Source organism: Globicephala melas, chromosome 20 (assembly GCF_963455315.2).
Source record: "Globicephala melas chromosome 20, mGloMel1.2, whole genome shotgun sequence".
In the NCBI taxonomy this organism is placed as follows: Eukaryota; Metazoa; Chordata; class Mammalia; order Artiodactyla; family Delphinidae; genus Globicephala; species Globicephala melas.
This window is the reverse complement of record NC_083333.1, coordinates 38634676-38654069: the sequence shown is the minus strand read 5'-3', so window position 1 is coordinate 38654069 and position 19394 is coordinate 38634676. Positions and strand designations below refer to the sequence as shown.

Sequence of the window (19394 nt, the reverse complement as noted above, 5' to 3'; positions counted from 1 at the left end):
GCCGACCCTGCCTCTCTCCCCTGGGCTGAAGATCTCTGTGCTTCCTTTTGGCCCCCTTTGGGCCCCTCAGCTCTGGATGGGAACTCACGTCCCTTCTTCATTTATGGGGCACTTTTTCTTCCCAAACAGAGGATCAGGGTTTGTAAAGGGGAAGGAGGGGTATGTGCAAATTCCACAGGAAATAATGCTAAGTGATTCCTTCCCTAGAACTACCTGGGGCCTCGACTTGCTATTTTCTCCCTGGTTCTGATGTGAGGCTCCAAGGGTGCGAGTTTTGAGAGCCCACTGAAGGTTGATAAGAGGCCAGAGCTTTCCTTCTTACTTCCCAAGCCTAAACCACGCCCTGCCCCGACATTGGCATGGGTAGTATAATGTCAATACTTAACAAACAGGGAGAGGAAACCTAAAACAGCCGAGCTTGTCTCAGCTCAACCATGAACCCCCTGCTCTGCTTCCAAGTCACCCTTGTCCTATTCCCTTCGTAAATCCTGACGACCCCAAGGGGATGCCCCCCAATACCAACCCGCAATCCCCAACTCTTCCAAAAAAGCTGTGAGGTGGGCGGGCTGAGATGACCCCAGGGGAACCTTAGTCCCTTTATCTTGTCACGTTCCTCGATGGCCAGCCGAACCATGGTGCTGGACATCTCGTTCCACTGCCCACATACCCTTTAAAGCCAGGGCCGAATTCCCTTAGAGGATGGGATCTTCTCTTTCAGGGATGTTCAGTCTCGGTCCCTGCGGAAGGGAAGGCCGGGTGGGTGCTGGGAGGGACTAGCCGTAGAGTGCAGACTCCCTGCCGGCTCCGGAGCCCCCACTCTACCGAGGACGGTCCCTGGTGGCGACAGAAAAAAACCTACCAGAGACTTGGACGCAAGATAGGAGAGGACGGTGGAGGAAACTACTAAAGGAGTAAAGGGGGGACTTCCCTGGCGGTCCAGGAGTTAAGACTCCACGCTCCCACTGCAGGAAGCGCAGGTTCGATCCCTGGTCGGGGAAGTAAGATCCCGCATGCCGCACAGCACGGCCAAAAAACTAAAGAAGTTAAATAAAGGAGCAAAGGACTTGGAGTACTCTCCCACTCTCCTTCCCTCACTCGTACCCCCAATCCACTCTCCGTGGGGACCAGACGCCCAGGAGTGGGTTTGCGTGAGCCTAAAAGGGGCTCTGGGATTCTATCTCGTCTTTTTCATTTTCCAAGTGTCGGCACCCTACCACTGCCTGAATTAGGGCTCTTGGCCCCCAGCCCGACACTGACGCCCGCTGAATGAAGGGGGAGCCCAAATTGCAGCATCTAGGGGGCAGGCCAGCCAGGGGAGAAGAAGCGAGCGTCCGATTTCTCTGAGACAGAACCTCCCCTCCCTCATCACCTGGTGCCACCCTCCCGCTCACCCTCTTTCCCTTCCTCAGATCTCTTTCTAAAAACTTCCTTCCATCTCTCCCATCCTACTGACCCAAAAGCTAAGCCTGATGTGGAGACGGGGTGACAAGTGGGAAGAGAGGAGGGAAGGGGCGGTGCAGCAGCGTGGGTTGAGGAGGGGGTCCCCTCCATCCCCACCTGGGCAGCCCCAGATTCACATCCCCACCCCACCCCCACCCAAACCGCCCCTGGTTTGGCACCTCTGGGTGCTTCCTCCTTTGGAGAACTCCAAGGAAGTCAACCGATTAGCGGGGAAAGCTGGGGGTTGGGCAGGGAGGAGGGGAGGGGTGGGGAGGGAGGAGAGAGGAGGGGGAAGGGGAACGCTGGCTGGGAGGCTGGGTTTGGGAGGTAAGGGGGCTCGTCCCTCTCAGCCCCGTGGGTTGCAAAGAATTGCTAATTGCAACTAAACGAGGCCTCGGTTTGGGGGAAGGGGCAGTGTCCCGGCTGTCAGGGGCTACCGCCTCTTTGAGTGCCCGAGTAAGGACAGGCCAGCCTGCTCTTCTCATGTAAAGCAGCTTTTTGTCCAGGGGAGCCAGGGCTGGGGCCAGGGGCTGGGGAAGGGGCCCAAGCCGTTAGCAAGCTTCTTGTTCCCCAGAAAGGGAGAAGGGTGCCGAGGCTTCCTTAGAATGAGGACACCCCCCTCCTTCTCCACTCTCAAGACTTTTACGGTGGGGCTTAATGGGGTGCTGCCTAGCGGGAGGGGGTGGGCCTGGGATTCCAGCACCCCCCTTACAGGGCTGTGGGAAAAAACTGAGCACAAAGAAGGGGGCTGGCCCAGCTGAGTCCAGAGACAGGGCAGCTCTGATCCAGGGATGCCCTGAGCTTGAAGTACCCATCGCTGGAGCCCCTTCTCCCCAGAGAATGGCCCCAGTGGCCACCTGTACCTTATCCGACTTCGTCATTCACTTTGCCAACCCTCCAACCCTTTTGCACTATGGGGAAATGAGGATCCAAGCCTGCTTCCTGCCCGAGCCCAACTGGGAAGGAGAAGGAATCAAACCTCCAGAGAAATCCTCTAAACATAGGAACATAGGCATAACACTTCCAGACCCTGGGGCCATATAACCTCTAAAGACCCAAGAGTCTTGCCTTTTAATTCCGATGCCCCATTTTATGAGCTTCTATAAGCTTGGACAAGAAATTACATAACTTAATTGAGCCTCAGTTTTCTCATCTATAAAATGGGGGCAATAATACCATGCTCTTAAAGTCCTCGGGAAGATATAAAGAGAGGCAAAGCACCCATGTGGCAGTCCCCGGCTCTTGATGTGTTCCCTTCCCTTCCTGGGAACATCCATCCTTTTACACACACACACACGCACACATACACACGCACACACACACGTGCACGCATACACACTCCAGGGATAATGATGTCTTGGTACCTCATTTTTGAATTTTCCAGAATGCATGTGTCAGCTCTTGAAATACACTAAGTGGAACAGATTTTTTTCTCCTTATTTGATTGGTGATGAAACCAAATTCAGAGGGACAGTCAGATCTCCTGACTCCTCCGCCACTGCTCATCTCACTCCACAGTGTGGCCTCAGAGATGTCACCTCACAGATTAGAAAACAGAGCTGAGGGCCAGCGTGAAACCAGCACTGATGGCACGGTCCAGGCACCAGCCAGGTTTCTCAGGTATACGACTTTTCTTGGTGGTCACCTGGGCTCTTCCCCTAAATCGGTGCTTGTGTGGAAACTTTAGGACCATGTGGGTCCCCTTCATTCTGTTCCATATTAGGGTCCCTGAGAAGCAGAGGGCTATGGGTAGGAAAGGTTGTCTGCTCCCCTCCCACCCTGGGAGCCTCTGAGAGGACACCTTCCCTCTGGGAGGTAGAGGGGAGACACAGGGGGAAATAAGGGGGTCATTCAGCTCTTCCATTTCTCCCTTTACCTGCGAGAAGTTGGCTAGTTCACCCAGGAGTGTCTCCTTCCTTCCTTGTCCCCTCTATTTTAGGGACCCCATGGTATCTCCTCAACCCTGGCTGGGCCTGCATCCTCGCAGCCTCTTGTCCAGGTGGAGCGTGCTAACCCCCGCCTGCCAGACACCCAGGGGCTCCAGATCCCACAGGGCCTTCGGCCAAGGGGCTCTGGCTTTGGGCCAGGGCCTTTCTCACTGCCTGGCTCCCTCCCCACAGGGCCTTAATCCATCTCACCCAGCAGGAAGCCCTTAAGCTGCCTTTTCAGCGGCCTTCCCCAGCCCGCTGTGGGCTCTGCGCCTTTCTATACCACCCTTGGCAGGAGCTATGTTCTACAAGCTGGAGAGAGCGGCCCCTGCAAAGAGGTCATCGTGCCTAAGGCAGCTTCCAGCTCCAGCAGCCTGTCCTCTCTGGTCATCTCCCCAGGGTTTCCCCCTCTAATGCCCTGCCTGGGTATCCGTGGACACTGACAGCCCTGGCTAACTCACATCAAAGCCCCAGGCTGGATCCAGGTGGGGGAAGGGGGGAGGGATTCCAAGGGGACAGCGGGCAGGAGGCCAGGGGCTGGGGAAGTGTGGCAGGCAGGAGGGGGCCTCTCTGGCACTGTGCCTTTGGTCCTTTTGGCTGTTCTCTCCATTTTTCCTCTGATTCCAGCCCCTGCCCCCAACTCCTCAGAGCTCATTTACAGCCTTCTCAGACTCAGTTGTACAGCCCAGACTGAGATCCAGGAGTGCCTGGCTCCTGGAGAGGTTACAAAACAAGATGCTCCCTGGCCCACCACCACTGAGTGTTCAGATACATAGGGAGAGAGGGGCCAAGGGGAGGGGGAGAGAAGGCTGGGGGTGGGGGGGGAGGGGGATAGACTGGATTTTTTCTCTCCTCCTGGATTATATTTGGGTGACTGCTTGTACTCCTGGGGTGGAGACCTTACAGCTGAGGACAGGCTTGATTTCAAATCCCCAATCTCATGGTCCCTGCGAGTATACTCTTACCAGTTCTGATTTGGGGTCTGAAAAATATGGTTCTTGTATGGCCTAGTCCCTACCCTGCCCTCAATCCTTTCCTCCCCTCCCTCTCCAGGGATAAAGTCCCCCCACTGAGGCCCCTTCTCCGGAGCTGTAGCCCAAACCCCATCCCTGCCTCTCAGCCAGTCCCCAGCTCCAGGAAGCCAGCCTTTAGCTGGCTTGGAGCGGTTAGAGGAGAGTTGGGGGTGCCTCTGGGAGGTCTGTTTGTAGTTCAGATTCTTTTCATTCCAGGCTCAGCAGGCTCTCTCTAAGGGAAGCGCCTGGGATTGGGGCGGGGGGGGATCCTTGGGGCACCAGCTGCAGGGAAGGAAGGCTTCCCGGAGAGAGGAGGGAAGTGTGTTTTCTCCTCCCAGTGACCACCATCCTCTAGGTAGGACCTGCCTCTCCCAGTCCTATCCTTGGTGCCCACCTCCCCAGTAGCCGCCTCAACATTAAGGCCCTTCCGAGAAAATGGAGATATGCAGAGGGCTCAGCTGAAGTCCCGATCTCTTTCTTTGCTTCCTAATGAGTCAGCTTCTCTCCTTTTGGGATGCTTAGAATGTTGGGAGGAGTGGAGGAGGGTGTCAAGACGCCTGACGAGTGACTGGGTCAGCCCCAGCTTCAAAGAAGCCTTGTCACCCTGTCCCCCAAACTGAAGTCTCTTGTAGATTTTTTATTGATGGATTGATTGATTGATGGCTGGCTGCGTTGGGTCTTCGCTGCTGTACGCGGGCTTCTCACTGCCGTGGCTTCTTTTGTTGTGGAGCACGGACTCTAGGCACGAGGGCTTCAGTAGTTGTGGCGCATGGGCTTTGTTGCTCTGCAACATGTGGGATCTTCCCCGACCAGGGATCTAACCTGTGTCCCCTGCATTGGCAGGAGGATTCTTAACCACTACCCCACCAGGGAAGTCCTCCCTTGTAGATTTTGACTAAAGTCAAAATCTACAACATTAACGTATTTGTCGGTCTATGCTGCCAGCTCTCAGGCCATAGAATTCCTCAAGGGTTAATCGGAGTGATGCAGCCATGGAGCAAAGCCTTCTGAACTCCTCAGGTCTTAGAAGTCTGACACCTGCTCCAGTTTCCCTGGGAAACCTCTCCAGCTGCCTCTACCTGATCTAGGGGGAGGAGGAAATATAAATCCTAATGACTTGTACCGAGTGTCTACTAAGTGAAGTTGCTGCTCACTTACCCCTTCATCTGAGCCTCCCAACCCTCAGAGAGAGAAGGTTAACATCTCATCTTATAGATGAAGAGACTGAGCTTCAGAGAGCATGAGTGACCTGTCCTGGGGAATGTAGCAAGGAAGTGGAGTGGAGATTCAAACTTCCTCCGCTGTGCAGGTCAGTGCTCCACCCCAGTGTCCCTTCCCAAAGCAATTGTCCCTACAAATCCATTTTCTTTTTTCTTTTTTTTTTTGTCTGCACCCTGTGGTTTGCAGGATCTTAGTTCCCCAACCAGGGATCAAACCCATTTCCCCTGCAATGGAAGCACAGAGTCCCAACCACTGGACCTCCAGGGAATTCCCCAAATCTATTTTCTCATTCAATCCTCAGTTCAAAGGGAATAAGACAGATTTTATTGTACCCATTCTGCAGATAGAGAAACTGATACTCAGAAGCAAAGTGATTCACGGAAAGTCAGAGAGCTAGTAAGTAGGTCAGCAGTGGCCTATCAAGGCCATGACCTGAGCACTTAGATCTCCTAGGTCCACTTCATGGGTTCTCATTATTACGTCAAATTTGTTGTTTCCTTTACTTCTTCTAAGATGAGACACCAGAACATATTTGCAATTAAATATGGCTTCAAGGAACTGGATAATCTTGTCAAAACTGGAGGCTGAAATGGCCTCCAGACCCAGAAATGGCTTGCTCATTTCTCTTCCTCAGAGCTTAGCTTCTCTCTTCCTGAAGTGTGGGTTCCAGAATGGGGCAAAGTGGTCAGGGTAAGGGAGTTGGGCTGAGCGTCCAGGGCAAGATGCTTGAATCTCTAGATTACTGAAGCCAGGGAGTTCTTCAGGCTCTGTCCTACTTATAGTGGGCATTGATTCACTTAACAAATGTTTACTGAGCACCTACAATATACCACCCATTATAAGCACTAGGGCATGTACAAAAACTAAGACACGGCCTCTGCCCTCAAGAGACGATCTTGTTGAGAGTGGAGGGTAGTTAACACATACATAAACAACACATACCAAATGCTAAATGCCATAAGATATGCACAAACCCAGAGAAAGGAGTGTGGGAATAGTATCAGGGAAGCATCAGAGAAGGGGCCTTAAAAGATTTACAGTGGTGGAAGGACATTTTAGAAAAGGCCCATTGGAGCAAGGACGTATATCGTGAAAGTACCAAGTGTTCTGCTCTGTCTAGTTCATGGGTAAAGTGAGGATTCGGTACAAGAAACGCACCATTCTAGATGCTTTATGCAGAAGGGTATTTAATACAGGTGATATAGACTGAACTGTGTCCCCGTGAAATTCACATGTCTAAGCCCTAATCTCCAATGTGAATATATTTGGACAGAGGGCTTTTAAGAGGTAATTAAGGTTAAATGAGATCATAAAGGTGGAGTCCTAATCCAATAGGATTGGTGGCTTTATAAGAAGAGGGAAAGAGAGATTTTTCTCTCTTCTGCAAGTACACACCAAGGAAAGGCCATGTGAGCACACAGCAAGAAGACAGTCATCTGCAAGCCAGGAAGAGAGTCCTCACCAAAACCCAACCGTGCTGGCACCCTGATCTTGGACTTCCAGCCTTCAGAATCGAGACAATAAATTCCTGTTGTTTAAGCCACTTGCTCTATGGTATTTTCTTATGGTAGCCAAAGCAGACTAAGACAACAAGGAATTAGAGCTTGCAAAATTGTTAGATGGACTGGAGGAGCAGACTTTCTAACGTAGCCATAGAAATGAGCCTCCGATGGGAGCTGTCACTTCTGCCAAAATCAGGTAGGGAGAACCACGAGGCTGCCACTGGAACTTAGGTCGCAGATGCAACCCCATAGCCTCATGGCCCCATAGGCATCAGTGCCAGGCTGCTACTGTTGTCACAGAGACTGAACTGGGTGCTGCTGCCAGAGAAGCCCCATCTCCAGGACCTTGCCTACAAGCAGAAATAGCTAGAGCAGCAAGAACATGGCCATATCTCCCTTCCACCTTCCAAGTCTCGAATGAATGCATTTTGCATCCAGAACACTAGCCGCAAGGGAGGCTGAGAGATGAGGTTTTTGGCTTTTCAACCTCTGCAGTGCAGGAAGTACCTAGAAGGAGGTGAGAATGGATGCTGAGGGCCAGTCCATCTTGTCCACCACAATGGGGCAAGTGCGGTAGAAATTAATACTGGAAAGACACATCGGGATTAGATTTGGAAAGGCGGTTGAATGGGTTTGGAGTGGGGGACAGAGCAAGACTGGGCGGCTGCCAAGGTTAACCAGGGCTCTGAAAGCTAATTGAGTGGTCTGGAAAGCAGAGAGCTGGAGCATGTGCTTAAGAGTCACTTGGGGGGAATTCCCCAGCGGCCCAGTGGTCAGAACTCAGCACTCTCACTGCCGAGGGCCCAGGTTCAATCCCCGGTCGGGGAACTAAAATCCCACCGTCACTTGGGGTTTATAAATTCCCGTCATTTGGAGGGCCCAGGAATCTGTATTTCTAATAGGCAGATCCTGCCCTGGTGCCCCTTCTCCGATGATTCTGAGGCATGTGGACTCTAGGCTTTCAGAAACATTGTCCTGGGGCAGGAGCTCTGATGGGTCCGTCCCACATAGTGCTGTGAGCTCTGAAAAGGTTTGATTTGTGGGACGCACATGCTGAATTAGCCTCTTCTTCTCCTTCCTGAGAGTTAGTCCTAAAGGTTGGATGCTTGAACCCTGAAAAATACCAGTGATGTGAGGGTGCAGGGGAAGGGGGCTCTGCCGGAAACCCAGGAGTCCAGGGATCTAACCCCCACCCCCTTGGGGATTCCCTGGCTGTCCAGTGGTTAGGACTCCATGCTTCCACTGCCGGGGCCTGTGTTTGACCCCTGGTCGGGGAGCTAAGATCCCACAAGCCATGTGGCACAGCCAAAAAATTAAAAAAAAAAAAAAAAACCACACTCCCCCACCCCACCGAGGAGAACTAGGTGGTCAGTCAAAGAGCTGCACAAGCATCTCCTGGGATTGTTAGTCACTTTGTTCTCTATTCCCACCTTGGCCCTGGGGTCCAGGACTCTTGGGACCCTATTTCCGTTGCTGAGGCTCCGTTAGAGAGCACCTTACACCTCGAGGAGTTTAAGGATCTGACAGAGGAGAGGCAAGGTGAAACAGAAACGAAATGGATGGGAGAGGAAGGGAGCAGGCAGGTGGCACTGCCCTCCAGAACGGCCTCGAGTCTCCACTGGAGCCCAGTGGTGTCCACGGCCCACACTGAATTTCAACACAAAATAATCCGCTCAAATAGATTTTCCTTTTCTTTCTCAGTCATTTTCTTTTTCTGGTTCTTACTCTCCACCCCCAGTCCCCAACCTCCCAGTTCTGAGGGAAAGGCCACAGACAGATGGAGCAGCCCTGGCCTCCTCCTGTCGGCACCCCCAGCCCAGCCCCACATCTCTGGGGAGGGGCTCCAGTCAAGCCAGAGAGGACCGGGTCTAGAGGGCCAGGCTGCCTGGACGGAGGGACTTTCCTCCTTCCCAGGGTTCCCCTCCCATACCCAGCTCCCTTAGAAGCGTCTGCAGCCTCACTTAGCCAGGGTCCCCGGGGCCTTGCTCCTCTGGGCTGGTTCTGCCAGGACAAGAACAGGCTTTCAGGCTTGGGGAGGGAGTCAGGCCCCCTCACCCCCCAGTTATCACCACAAAGCAAAGTCCAGGGAAGGAGGGGGGAGTGGGCAGGGCTGGGTTGGGGGGTGCAGGTTGGAGAGCCAGGTCCTTGCTAGTAAATCAAAGCTGGTTTCCCAGATGGAGCTGCAGCCGCTTTGATTTCTCAAGTTGCCCCCCTCCCCCTCTACCTCCTCTCACCCCCGGCTCCAGGGTTTCAATTCCTCCCTGAAAAGCAGTGGGGCCTCCTTTCAAACCAGCCCAGCTCCTCCAACTCCCAACAACAGCTTAAGTTACAGGAAAGAGAAAGGGGAGGGGGTGAGGTGGCCCAGCCTGGAGGAAAAGGAGAGAAGTTCTGGGAGGAGGGAAGGGGACAAGGGAGAGTGGAAAGAAAAAAGAAAGAAAGAAAGAGGGGGGAAAAAGGGCAAGTTAGGAGATGGGGTGCAGCCCCAGGAAAGGAAGTGTGTGTTCTGCTGGAGCAGGTGGGGAGCCCCAACCCGGACGCAAACTTGTCTCGGCTCCTTCCCTAGTGAGCACCCCCATCCCCATCCCCCCCAGGACCCCTCCACATCTACAAGTCTACGGTTCAGGCTCCCCCATTCCTCTCCTCTTGGCATTAGGTTCTAGAAGTTTCCAAGAGACAAACTATCTGACTCATTCATTCCCAGGGATGCTGATTTCCTGGGCCAAGAAGGCAATCACCCCCAAGAACCTCGCTAACCAAACTCAGCACTGATTCTTTCGGCTTTATTTTCCCCAGTCTGCTCTGAGAAGCCCACACCTTGCTTTTGCTTGGCCTAGGCCTGGGCTAACTAAAATGCTTAATTAATAGATCATCTGTTATATCTGTTTAATCCTTTTGTGGCCCATTTTGCCATCCAGAGACCTTGGGAAAGGGTGCTGGAGGGATCAAGGGGATAACGTCTGTACTCTGCCAGTTCCCCACTCCCTCTGTCCCCAGAGCTTGTCCCCGGAACTTGGGGTGGAGGAGGGTGAAGTGCAGTGAATGGGACTTACACGTTGGGGCTCCAGGAGTCCTAGACTTCCTGATTATTCTGTGCCTGAAGGGCTGGTTTCCTGAGAACTAAATGGAGGATGGAGTTCAGGGAGAGGGAATTTGGTATCTCACCTGAAGGTGGATTCCAGGCTCAGGAAGAGAGGAGGAAAAGGAAGCTTCTCAAACAGCAGAGGGATACCTTGTGGGTTGGGAATGGGGGTAACCAACTAGAGTCTCTGAAGACTCAAACCTGTTTTCCACCTAGCGTCCAGAACCTACCCCATTGATAGTAGAGTATGTTTGCCCAATCAAACCTTTGAGGATTCAAAGTATCTGAAATCACATTCTCATCCTCAGTCCTCCCCTTCCTGAATGGAGACACACACCCCTGCCCTTTAGGGTGGAGGGACCTCAGTGCTTCTGGAGGGAAAGAATACTGACCCGGGATTGAGGAAACAAAGAGGGGACCTGTAACTGCTAGGGAGGATGATTTCTCTGGAAGGAGGGGGTTTTAATGCGAAAGAAGCAAGGAGACAGGGACACGCGCAATTACTAGGACTCTTTGCAAAATGAAACGTCAGAGGGAATTCCCTGGCAGGCCAGTGGTTAGGATGCTGAGGGCCCTGGTTCAATCCCTGGTTGGGGAACTAAGATCCCACAAGCCGTGCGGTACCGTAAGAGTGGGGAGTGCTGGGTAGAGACCCCCAGGTTTCCATAGCTTGGAGAAGTTCCCTGCGCTCTCAGAGCATACCTGTGGTGTGTTGGCTGTTGTTGACTGGCTATAACACACAAGCCTTTCACCTTGTCCAGCTGGCACCCAGCAAGGACTGTTGCGATGATCCCAATGTATTATATTCACAGCGTGGCTCAAAGGTAAAATCTATAGACTTTTAAAAAATGAATTAATTTGGATGCATTGTGTCTTAGTTGCGGCACGTGGGATCCTCGTTGCAGCTCTTGGGCTTCTCTTAGTTGCAGCGCCTGGGCTTTCCAGTTCTCGCGCACATTTGGTTGCCCCGGGCATGTGGGATCTTCGTTCCCCTACTGGGATGGAACCCACGGCCCCTGCATTGGAAATGGATTCTTAACCACTGGACCACCAGGGAAGTCCCAATAGACGTTTTTATGATCCCCTCATGCAGATGAGGCAGCTGAAGCTAAGGGAGGAAAATGACTTGCCTGAGGCCGCTCAATAGGCGTAGGTGGAGCGAATGCCCCAAGGCATTCTGAGCCCCAGACCAGGCTTCCTTCCTCTCCACCAGCTATTCGCTCTGCTCTCTGGTAGGGTTGAGACTTCTGCTCCAACAGACCATCCCACGGAATGGAGTGGGTGGCATTTTTTTTTAATATTTATTTATTTATTTGGTTACACCGGATCTTAGTTGCCACACGTGGGATCTTCGTTGCCGCATGCGGGGTCTTTGTTGTGGCATGCGGGGTCTTCGTTGTGGCATGCGGGTTCTTTAGTTGTGGCATGCGGGATCTAGTTCCCTGACCAGGGATCCATCCGCCTGCATTGGGAGTGTGGATTCTTAGCCACTGGACCACCAGGGAAGTCCCTGGGTGGCATCTTTACAGTGGGCACTCAACTCTTATCCCAGATATCAGATTTGTAAGCCAAGAGGTAATTGACAGTAGTGTCCCAGGATTTGGGGCAGAAGTGGCAGTGCACTGGGCACTGGGAACACCTGGGTTCCCAGTCAATAGCAGAAGCCCCAGACCAACCGGAAATATTCCTCAGGAAGGAACAGTAGCCAGGTTCTCTGCAGACCATCACCCGCTAGACTGTAAGCTCCCTGAAGCTGCAGCCTAGGTCTCTGCAGACTTTGTCTGCTTTGCATATAGTAGATGTTCAATAATTTGTTGGATGAAAACAATAGCTATTATTTACCAAGCTTTTAGCCTAGCAACAGGTCAAGCTAGTGCCATAATCTATCTCATTTAATTCTCACAACTGAGACAAGGTGAATAAAAATTCTGACTTGAGACTCTCAAGATCCAGGAAAAACAAATCTGGGACATTCTCCTGTTGGCTAGAGTCTTTCCTGGCCCTACGGCTCCTACTCAGTGTCCCTCCTCCACAGCTCATGGTTCTGAAATATTGACATCCCTGAAACTTTAGTCTTCTCACCCAATCCCCTTTCCCTAGGTGATCTTAGCCAATCTCATGGCTTCAGCCACAGGCTAAAGGTACCAGATCTAAATCTACCCAGAGCTCCTTCCTGGTCCTGTGTTAGAATAGCTAACTGTTTTCCGGACATCTTCTCTTGGACATACTATAGGCTTGACCTGTCTTGACTGTGCTCATTATCCACCTGTCCCTGCATTTCCTAGCCTGGTTAATGACATCAGGGCATCTAGATCAGAAAACTTGGTTGGCCTCCTCCCTTACTCTCTCTTCTCTACACTGCCTTGGCTCAGTTCACGCCCTCAGCATCTCTTGCCTGGTCTCTTGCAATCTATTCCTAACTGGTATCTCTGACTCAGCTGACTCAATTCATGCTCCTTCTAACTGTCCAAATGCACCATCTAAAACTTAAGTGTGGAGACTTCCCTGGTGGTCCAGTGGTTAAGACTCTGCGTTTCCAATGCAGGGGGCACGGGTTCGATCTCTGATCGGGGAGCTAAGATCCCACATGCCATCCCACATGTCTCACGGCGCGACCAAAAATTTAAAAATGAAAAATAAAAAAATATAAAAGTTAAGTGTGACCATTTCACTTCCCTAAACACTCCAGTGCTCTCCACCTCCAGGAGTCCAGATTATGTGCACAGTATCTCAGGTCCCTACTTATTTAAAACCTCCTCTGCCGGGACTTCTCTGGTGGTTCAGTGGTTAAGAATCCACCTTCCAATGTGGGGGACGAGGGTTCGATCCCTGGTCGGGGAACTAAGATCCCACATACTGCGGGGCAACTAATCCCAAGCACCACAACTACTGAGCCCACACGCTCTGCAGCCCGCGTGCCACAGCTATAGAGAAGCCTGTGCACCGCAGCGAAGAGCCCTCAGGCTGCAACAAAGATCCCGCGTGTCGCAACTAAGACCCGACGCAGCCAAATAAATAAATAATCAATTAATTAATTATAATAAAAATAAAACCTCCTCTGCCATCACTCTCCTAGATGTTCACGGGGCTCTAACAGGACCAAAGTGCTTGTATACTTGTGCCCCCTGCCCCTTCCATCCATTTCACTGCACTACACCCTTGCACATGGTGTTCCCTCTGTCTGGAAAACCTATCCCTGCCTTGAGATTATAAGTTCATATATTTTAAAAAATTTATTTATTTATTTTTAGCTGCATTGGGTCTTCATTGTGGTGCACGGTCTTCCTCTAGTTGCGGCAAGTGGGGGCTACTCTTCGTTGCGGTGTGCAGGCTTCTCATTGTGGTGGCTTCTCTTGTTGAGGAGCACAGGCTCTAGGCGCGCGGGCTTCAGTAGTTGTGGCACATGGGCTTAGTAGTTCCGTGGAATGTGGGATCTTCGTGGACCAGGGCTCGAACCTGTGTCCCCTGCGTTGGCAGGCAGATTCTTAACCACTGCTCCACCAGGGAAAGCCCCTAAGTTCACATTTGTATACCTAGCACCTTACACATGGTCTGCAAGGCCCTGCAGGTGTCACACCTGCTGGCCTCTCTTTACCTCATCCTATTTTACTCCTCAGTCCAACCTCAGAGGCCTCCTCTGCCCTCTCCAACTCAGTCAAATTCCCTCCCCAATTATGCTTTCATAGCACCATGGACTTTCCCTTCGTAGCACTCAATCCTGTCGCAATTTCACATCCATTAAAGTGACTATGTGAGCTTCCCTGGTGGCGCAGTGGTTGAGAGTCCGCCTGCCGATGCAGGGGACACGGGTTCGTGCCCCGGTCCGGGAGGATCCCACATGCCGCAGAGCGGCTGGGCCCGTGAGCCATGGCCGCTGAGCCTGCGCGTCCGGAGCCTGTGCTCCTCAACGGGAGAGGCCACAGCAGTGAGAGGCCCGCGTACCGCAAAAAAAAAACAGTGACCATGTGATGACTGTGAATCTCTCCCACTAGAATATAAGCTCCACAGGAATAGGGGTTGGGTCTGATGGTCAATATATATTTGTTAAGCGCGTAAACGCACACAATTTTTATAGACATTAGGGGCTGTGTGGTGTAGGAGACAGAACACAGCTTTAAGATTCAAGCAGGCCTGGGTTTAAATCTCAGCTCTGCCATTTACTACGTGACCTTGAGAAAGTTGCCAAATCTCATCAAGGTCAGATTCTTCATCCATAAACACAATGCAATACCTACTTTGTAGGCATACACGTAATGTATGCGCAGTGCTTAGTAAGTGCTTGATAAACCTTAGTAATTACAATTACTAGGTATCCATTTCAGGTAAAAATGCAGATAAATGTAAGATCTTCATAGAATCACTTTTCTTCTGGGATACCGTCAACTCGTAAAGGGCAGGGATGCCGTCACTTTTCTCTGTCTTGCCCACAGCACCTACCACAGTGGTCTAAAATCAGAAGACTCAATAAAAATGCGTTGCAGAATGACAGGTTGACTGAGTGAATGAAAGGATGTCTTTTATTTCTTTTTTCCAGCTTCAGCTCCCCCTTTGCCTTGGGGGTGGCTGGGGAACGGATAGCTGTCGCTTGTCACTCAAGCCTGGCCCAAGGGTAGGAAAACAGGTTTGTCATGGAAGGAAATTGAAGATGCTGCATTTCTATTGGAGATTTACTCTCAATTTCCTATCGGACTGTGAGAGCTTCCTGAGTAGAGTGGAGGAACCTGTCTTACTCATTTTTTGTTTTCACCGCTCAGCTCAGAGGCTTGGTACCAGCTCTAGAGATGTCCTGGAGGTAGAGTAGGAGGGGAGATTTGAAGGAGCAGCACCTTGGGCTTAGTTTGGGTCCCACAGAGCAGGACAGCACAATTTTCCCATCTCTAGACTGCTCTGGGGTGAAGGTGGACTTGTGGGTGGAATGGAAATAAAATGGAGAGCTAAGGCATAGCCCCCTGATTTTGAAGGGAATCTTTCTGCCTAAAGTAGTGAAAAGTCGACCTGTCCAGGAAGTGATAAGGAGAATTTTCATGTTGTAAAGAACCTGAAAATCTGTATTTCATTCAATCAAGAAAAAAAAAAAAATTGAATCCTATCAAACCTGGATCCATTGTTTTTATCTATGACTTAGAATTTTCTTTCCTTCTTCCTATTCTCTTCTTCTTTTTTTCTCTTAGGTTTCTCTTTTTGTTGTTGTTTGTTTTTTGGTTTTGTTTTTAAAGCAGTCCTTTTCTAGATTGGATCAGGAAACAGCTCGCCAGGCTGGGAGGATTTGGCCCATACAGAGAAGGAAGGGGGTTTTCTAAACTCAATTTTCTTTCTTCTTTTTACGTGTCCCCCCTTCCCTCTGAGAGACAATAAAAATATTTGATCCACCATCCAGTACCAGGCTCAGGAGATTTACATGCAAATTCCCCCTCTCCTCCCCAGAACCCCCTCTCAAACTTAAAATCCAAGAAGGCAGAAAACAGAAGAAAACCTTTCTAAGCTAGCCGGAACCCTGCTGGCCACCGCCATCCACCCCCAGCCAGGTAAGTGTGGATGTGTGTGTGGGGGGGGGTTAAACCACACAACCCCCGCCTCCTCCCTCGCCACACACACCACCCGTTTCTGGTGTGGAATCACTTAAGATTTGGGTAAAACTCCCCTCTCTCCTAGGAGACCAAATCTGGAAGCTTTTAGGGGGCGGGGGCAGAGGTGGAGAGAGAGGAGGAAAATTCCCCCAAACGTCCTAAAAGAGTCATCTCTTCAGCTCAAAACTGCTCGTCATCCCCCACTCCCCACCATTAACCTCCGATTAAGACCTCCTCGTTATGGCAACTAAACTTTACTTTGCATAATTAAGATTTGCCTCGGAAGAAAGGGGAGGGAGAAGCCGCAGCTCTAGGCCATTCTCCTTCACCTCACCCCCTCCCACCCCCGCCCCAACCCTCCAGCTCAGGGCCTCTGAGTTCCTGAGTTTTCTCACTTTGAGGTGCCACCGAACACAAAGAACCATAATGGGCTCCTTTGTGCTCGCTACGGGGCAATTACGCCCCGGAGTCCAGGCCCCTTTAAGAGCCTCTTAAAGAGACAGGCTCTCGTTTTTCAGAGGGTTATTTAAGGGTGTATGCAGGGGGAGGAGCGAGGCAAACTCCTAGGGGTCTACATATAGGGCGACAGGAAATTTTGTCTAGATTCCATGGGAAGGGGCTGAGAGAAAAGTCTTTGTAAACTGATAGTTGTTAAAAAGTCTCTCCCTTAAACAATTTTTTCTCAAACTTAATACTTTTTTTACTTGATCTGAAAAATTGGACTGGAATAGGTGGGGTTCGAAGAGCAGGGGCGGAGGCAAGGATTTAAAGAGGCCCTATCCCGGAGAGATCCGTGGCCCCCCGGAAGAAGAGTGATCCAGGGCTGAGTGACTCGGGTCCGCCGCAGTTCGGGGAACGTGTGTCTCCGGATCTCGCCGCCGCGACTCCAGAGAAATCCCGTGCTGGGCAAAGGGCCCTTAATATAATAATAGCTTGTCTCTTTAAAAAGCAAAAGGCGGGGGGGAAAGTTTTGTTGGCATCTGGTTTCTGATCTCATTATGTTGTGGTTGACCAATCCAGCCCTCGGGGCTGATCCTCGGGTTTAAATCTCATTGGCCGAGAGAACATTTTGGGATGGTGCTTAGAGCTCGACGGGGCGGTTTCAAGGATCCCTTTTTTGGGGGGCTGAGGAGAGGGCGGGGCCGCCGGCGGGGGCCCCCTTGAAACCGACTAATTGGGATCGGAGAGGCCGAGGTGAGGGCTGGAGGAAGGCACAAAGGAGTCGCTGGGCGGAGAAGGGAGGGGAGAGGCGAGAGGAGGAGGACGAGGAGGAGAGAGGGCAAGCAGCGCGCGGTGTCTCCGGCGGCTCAGTCCGACCTCGGCGAGCCAGCGGGCGGGTGCGCCGCCCCCCTCCCCCGCCCGGCCTCCCCAACTCGGCAGCCGCGAGCAAAGTTTGCAAAGAGACGCGGGAGGCGGCGGCCGCGGCGAGGCGGCGGCGGGGAAGGCGCGCGGTCTCGGGGCTGGGGGCGGGGGCGGGGGGGCGTCCGGGAGCCGGGTGGGGGGCGGCGGCCAGCATGCGGCCCCGCAGCGCCCTGCCCCGCCTGCTGCTTCCGCTGCTGCTGCTGCCCGCTGCGGGGCCAGCCCAGTTCCACGGGGAAAAGGGCATCTCCATCCCGGACCACGGCTTCTGCCAGCCCATCTCCATCCCGTTGTGCACGGACATCGCCTACAACCAGACCATCATGCCCAACCTTCTGGGCCATACGAACCAGGAGGACGCAGGACTGGAGGTGCACCAGTTCTACCCATTGGTGAAGGTGCAGTGCTCGCCCGAACTGCGCTTCTTCCTGTGCTCCATGTATGCACCCGTGTGCACTGTGCTGGAGCAGGCCATCCCGCCGTGCCGCTCGATCTGCGAGCGCGCGCGCCAGGGCTGCGAGGCGCTCATGAACAAGTTCGGCTTCCAGTGGCCAGAGCGCCTTCGCTGCGAGCACTTCCCCCGCCACGGCGCGGAGCAGATCTGCGTGGGCCAGAACCACTCGGAGGACGGCGCGCCCGCGTTGCTCACCACCGCGCCGCCGCCGGGCCTGCAGCCGGGTGCGGGGGGCACCCCGGGCGGCCAGGGTGGCGGCGGCTCGCCCCCGCGCTATGCCACGCTGGAGCACCCGTTCCACTGTCCGCGCGTCCTCAAGGTGCCGTCCTATCTCAGCTACAAGTTTCTGGGCGAACGCGACTGCGCGGCTCCGTGCGAGCCGGCGCGGCCCGACGGCTCCATGTTCTTCTCCCAGGAAGAGACGCGCTTTGCGCGACTCTGGATCCTCACCTGGTCCGTGTTGTGCTGCGCCTCCACCTTTTTCACCGTCACCACGTACCTGGTGGACATGCAGCGCTTCCGCTACCCGGAGCGGCCCATCATCTTTCTGTCAGGCTGCTACACTATGGTGTCGGTGGCCTACATCGCGGGCTTCGTGCTCCAGGAGCGCGTGGTGTGTAACGAGCGCTTCTCCGAGGACGGCTACCGTACGGTGGTGCAGGGCACCAAGAAGGAGGGCTGCACCATCCTCTTCATGATGCTCTACTTCTTCAGCATGGCCAGTTCCATCTGGTGGGTCATCCTGTCGCTCACCTGGTTCCTGGCGGCGGGCATGAAGTGGGGCCACGAGGCCATCGAGGCCAACTCGCAGTACTTCCACCTGGCCGCGTGGGCCGTGCCCGCCGTCAAGACCATCACAATCCTGGCCATGGGCCAGATTGACGGCGACCTGCTGAGCGGCGTGTGCTTCGTGGGCCTCAACAGCCTGGACCCGCTGCGGGGCTTCGTGCTGGCGCCGCTCTTCGTGTACCTGTTCATAGGCACGTCCTTCCTCCTGGCCGGTTTCGTGTCACTCTTCCGCATCCGTACCATCATGAAGCACGACGGCACCAAGACGGAGAAGCTGGAGCGGCTCATGGTGCGCATCGGCGTCTTCTCGGTGCTGTACACGGTGCCCGCCACCATCGTCATCGCCTGCTATTTCTACGAGCAGGCCTTCCGAGAGCACTGGGAGCGCTCGTGGGTGAGCCAGCACTGCAAGAGCCTGGCCATCCCGTGCCCGGCGCACTACACGCCGCGCATGTCACCCGACTTCACCGTCTACATGATCAAATACCTCATGACGCTCATCGTGGGCATCACGTCGGGCTTCTGGATCTGGTCCGGCAAGACGCTGCACTCGTGGAGGAAGTTCTACACGCGTCTCACCAACAGCCGGCACGGCGAGACCACCGTGTGAGCCGGAGCTCCGGCGCCGCGTCCCCAGCCGGGCCGGCACCTCGCGCTCCGCCCCCAGGGAGGGGGGGGGGCGCTCCTACAGACTCCTTATTTTATTTTTTTAAATAAAGAACAATCGAAACCATTTCTTTTTTAGGTCGCTTTTTAAAGAGAACTCTGCCCAACACCCCCACCAGGTTTGTAATTAAAACTGTAAATAGTTTTTGTAAATTTAATTATATATTTTCTATTTAAAAGAAAAAAGGAAAAAAGGGGGGGGAGCAGTGAGGGGCGCCAGGCCTGAGGAATGGGGAAGAGGGGGAGTTGGGGGGGTTCTCCTTTCTTCAGTCCCCTTTCAAACACCACCCCCTACTTCGGTTTGAGTATTTTGGTGATTTGACAGGGCTGGGCCTGCTGGAAGAGGCTATAAGTAGTTGGGATTACATTCAGGTTC

At 53.0% G+C, this 19394-nt stretch overlaps 1 protein-coding gene across 1 annotated transcript; it reads left to right on the top strand.

Annotated features, from left to right (window-relative positions):
• Positions 1-17246: 17246 nt before the first annotated feature.
• Positions 17247-19028, top strand: FZD2 (frizzled class receptor 2). The gene has a single exon (XM_030848976.2). The coding sequence runs from the start codon at positions 17265-17267 to the stop codon at positions 18960-18962; it is 1698 nt and encodes a 565-aa protein (XP_030704836.2). The 5' UTR covers positions 17247-17264; the 3' UTR covers positions 18963-19028.
• Positions 19029-19394: the final 366 nt, after the last annotated feature.

Bases quoted from the DNA above. Each gene is read 5' to 3' on its own strand.
- FZD2 (XM_030848976.2), top strand. From the start codon at position 17,265: ATGCGGCCCCGCAGCGCCCTGCCCCGCCTGCTGCTTCCGCTGCTGCTG.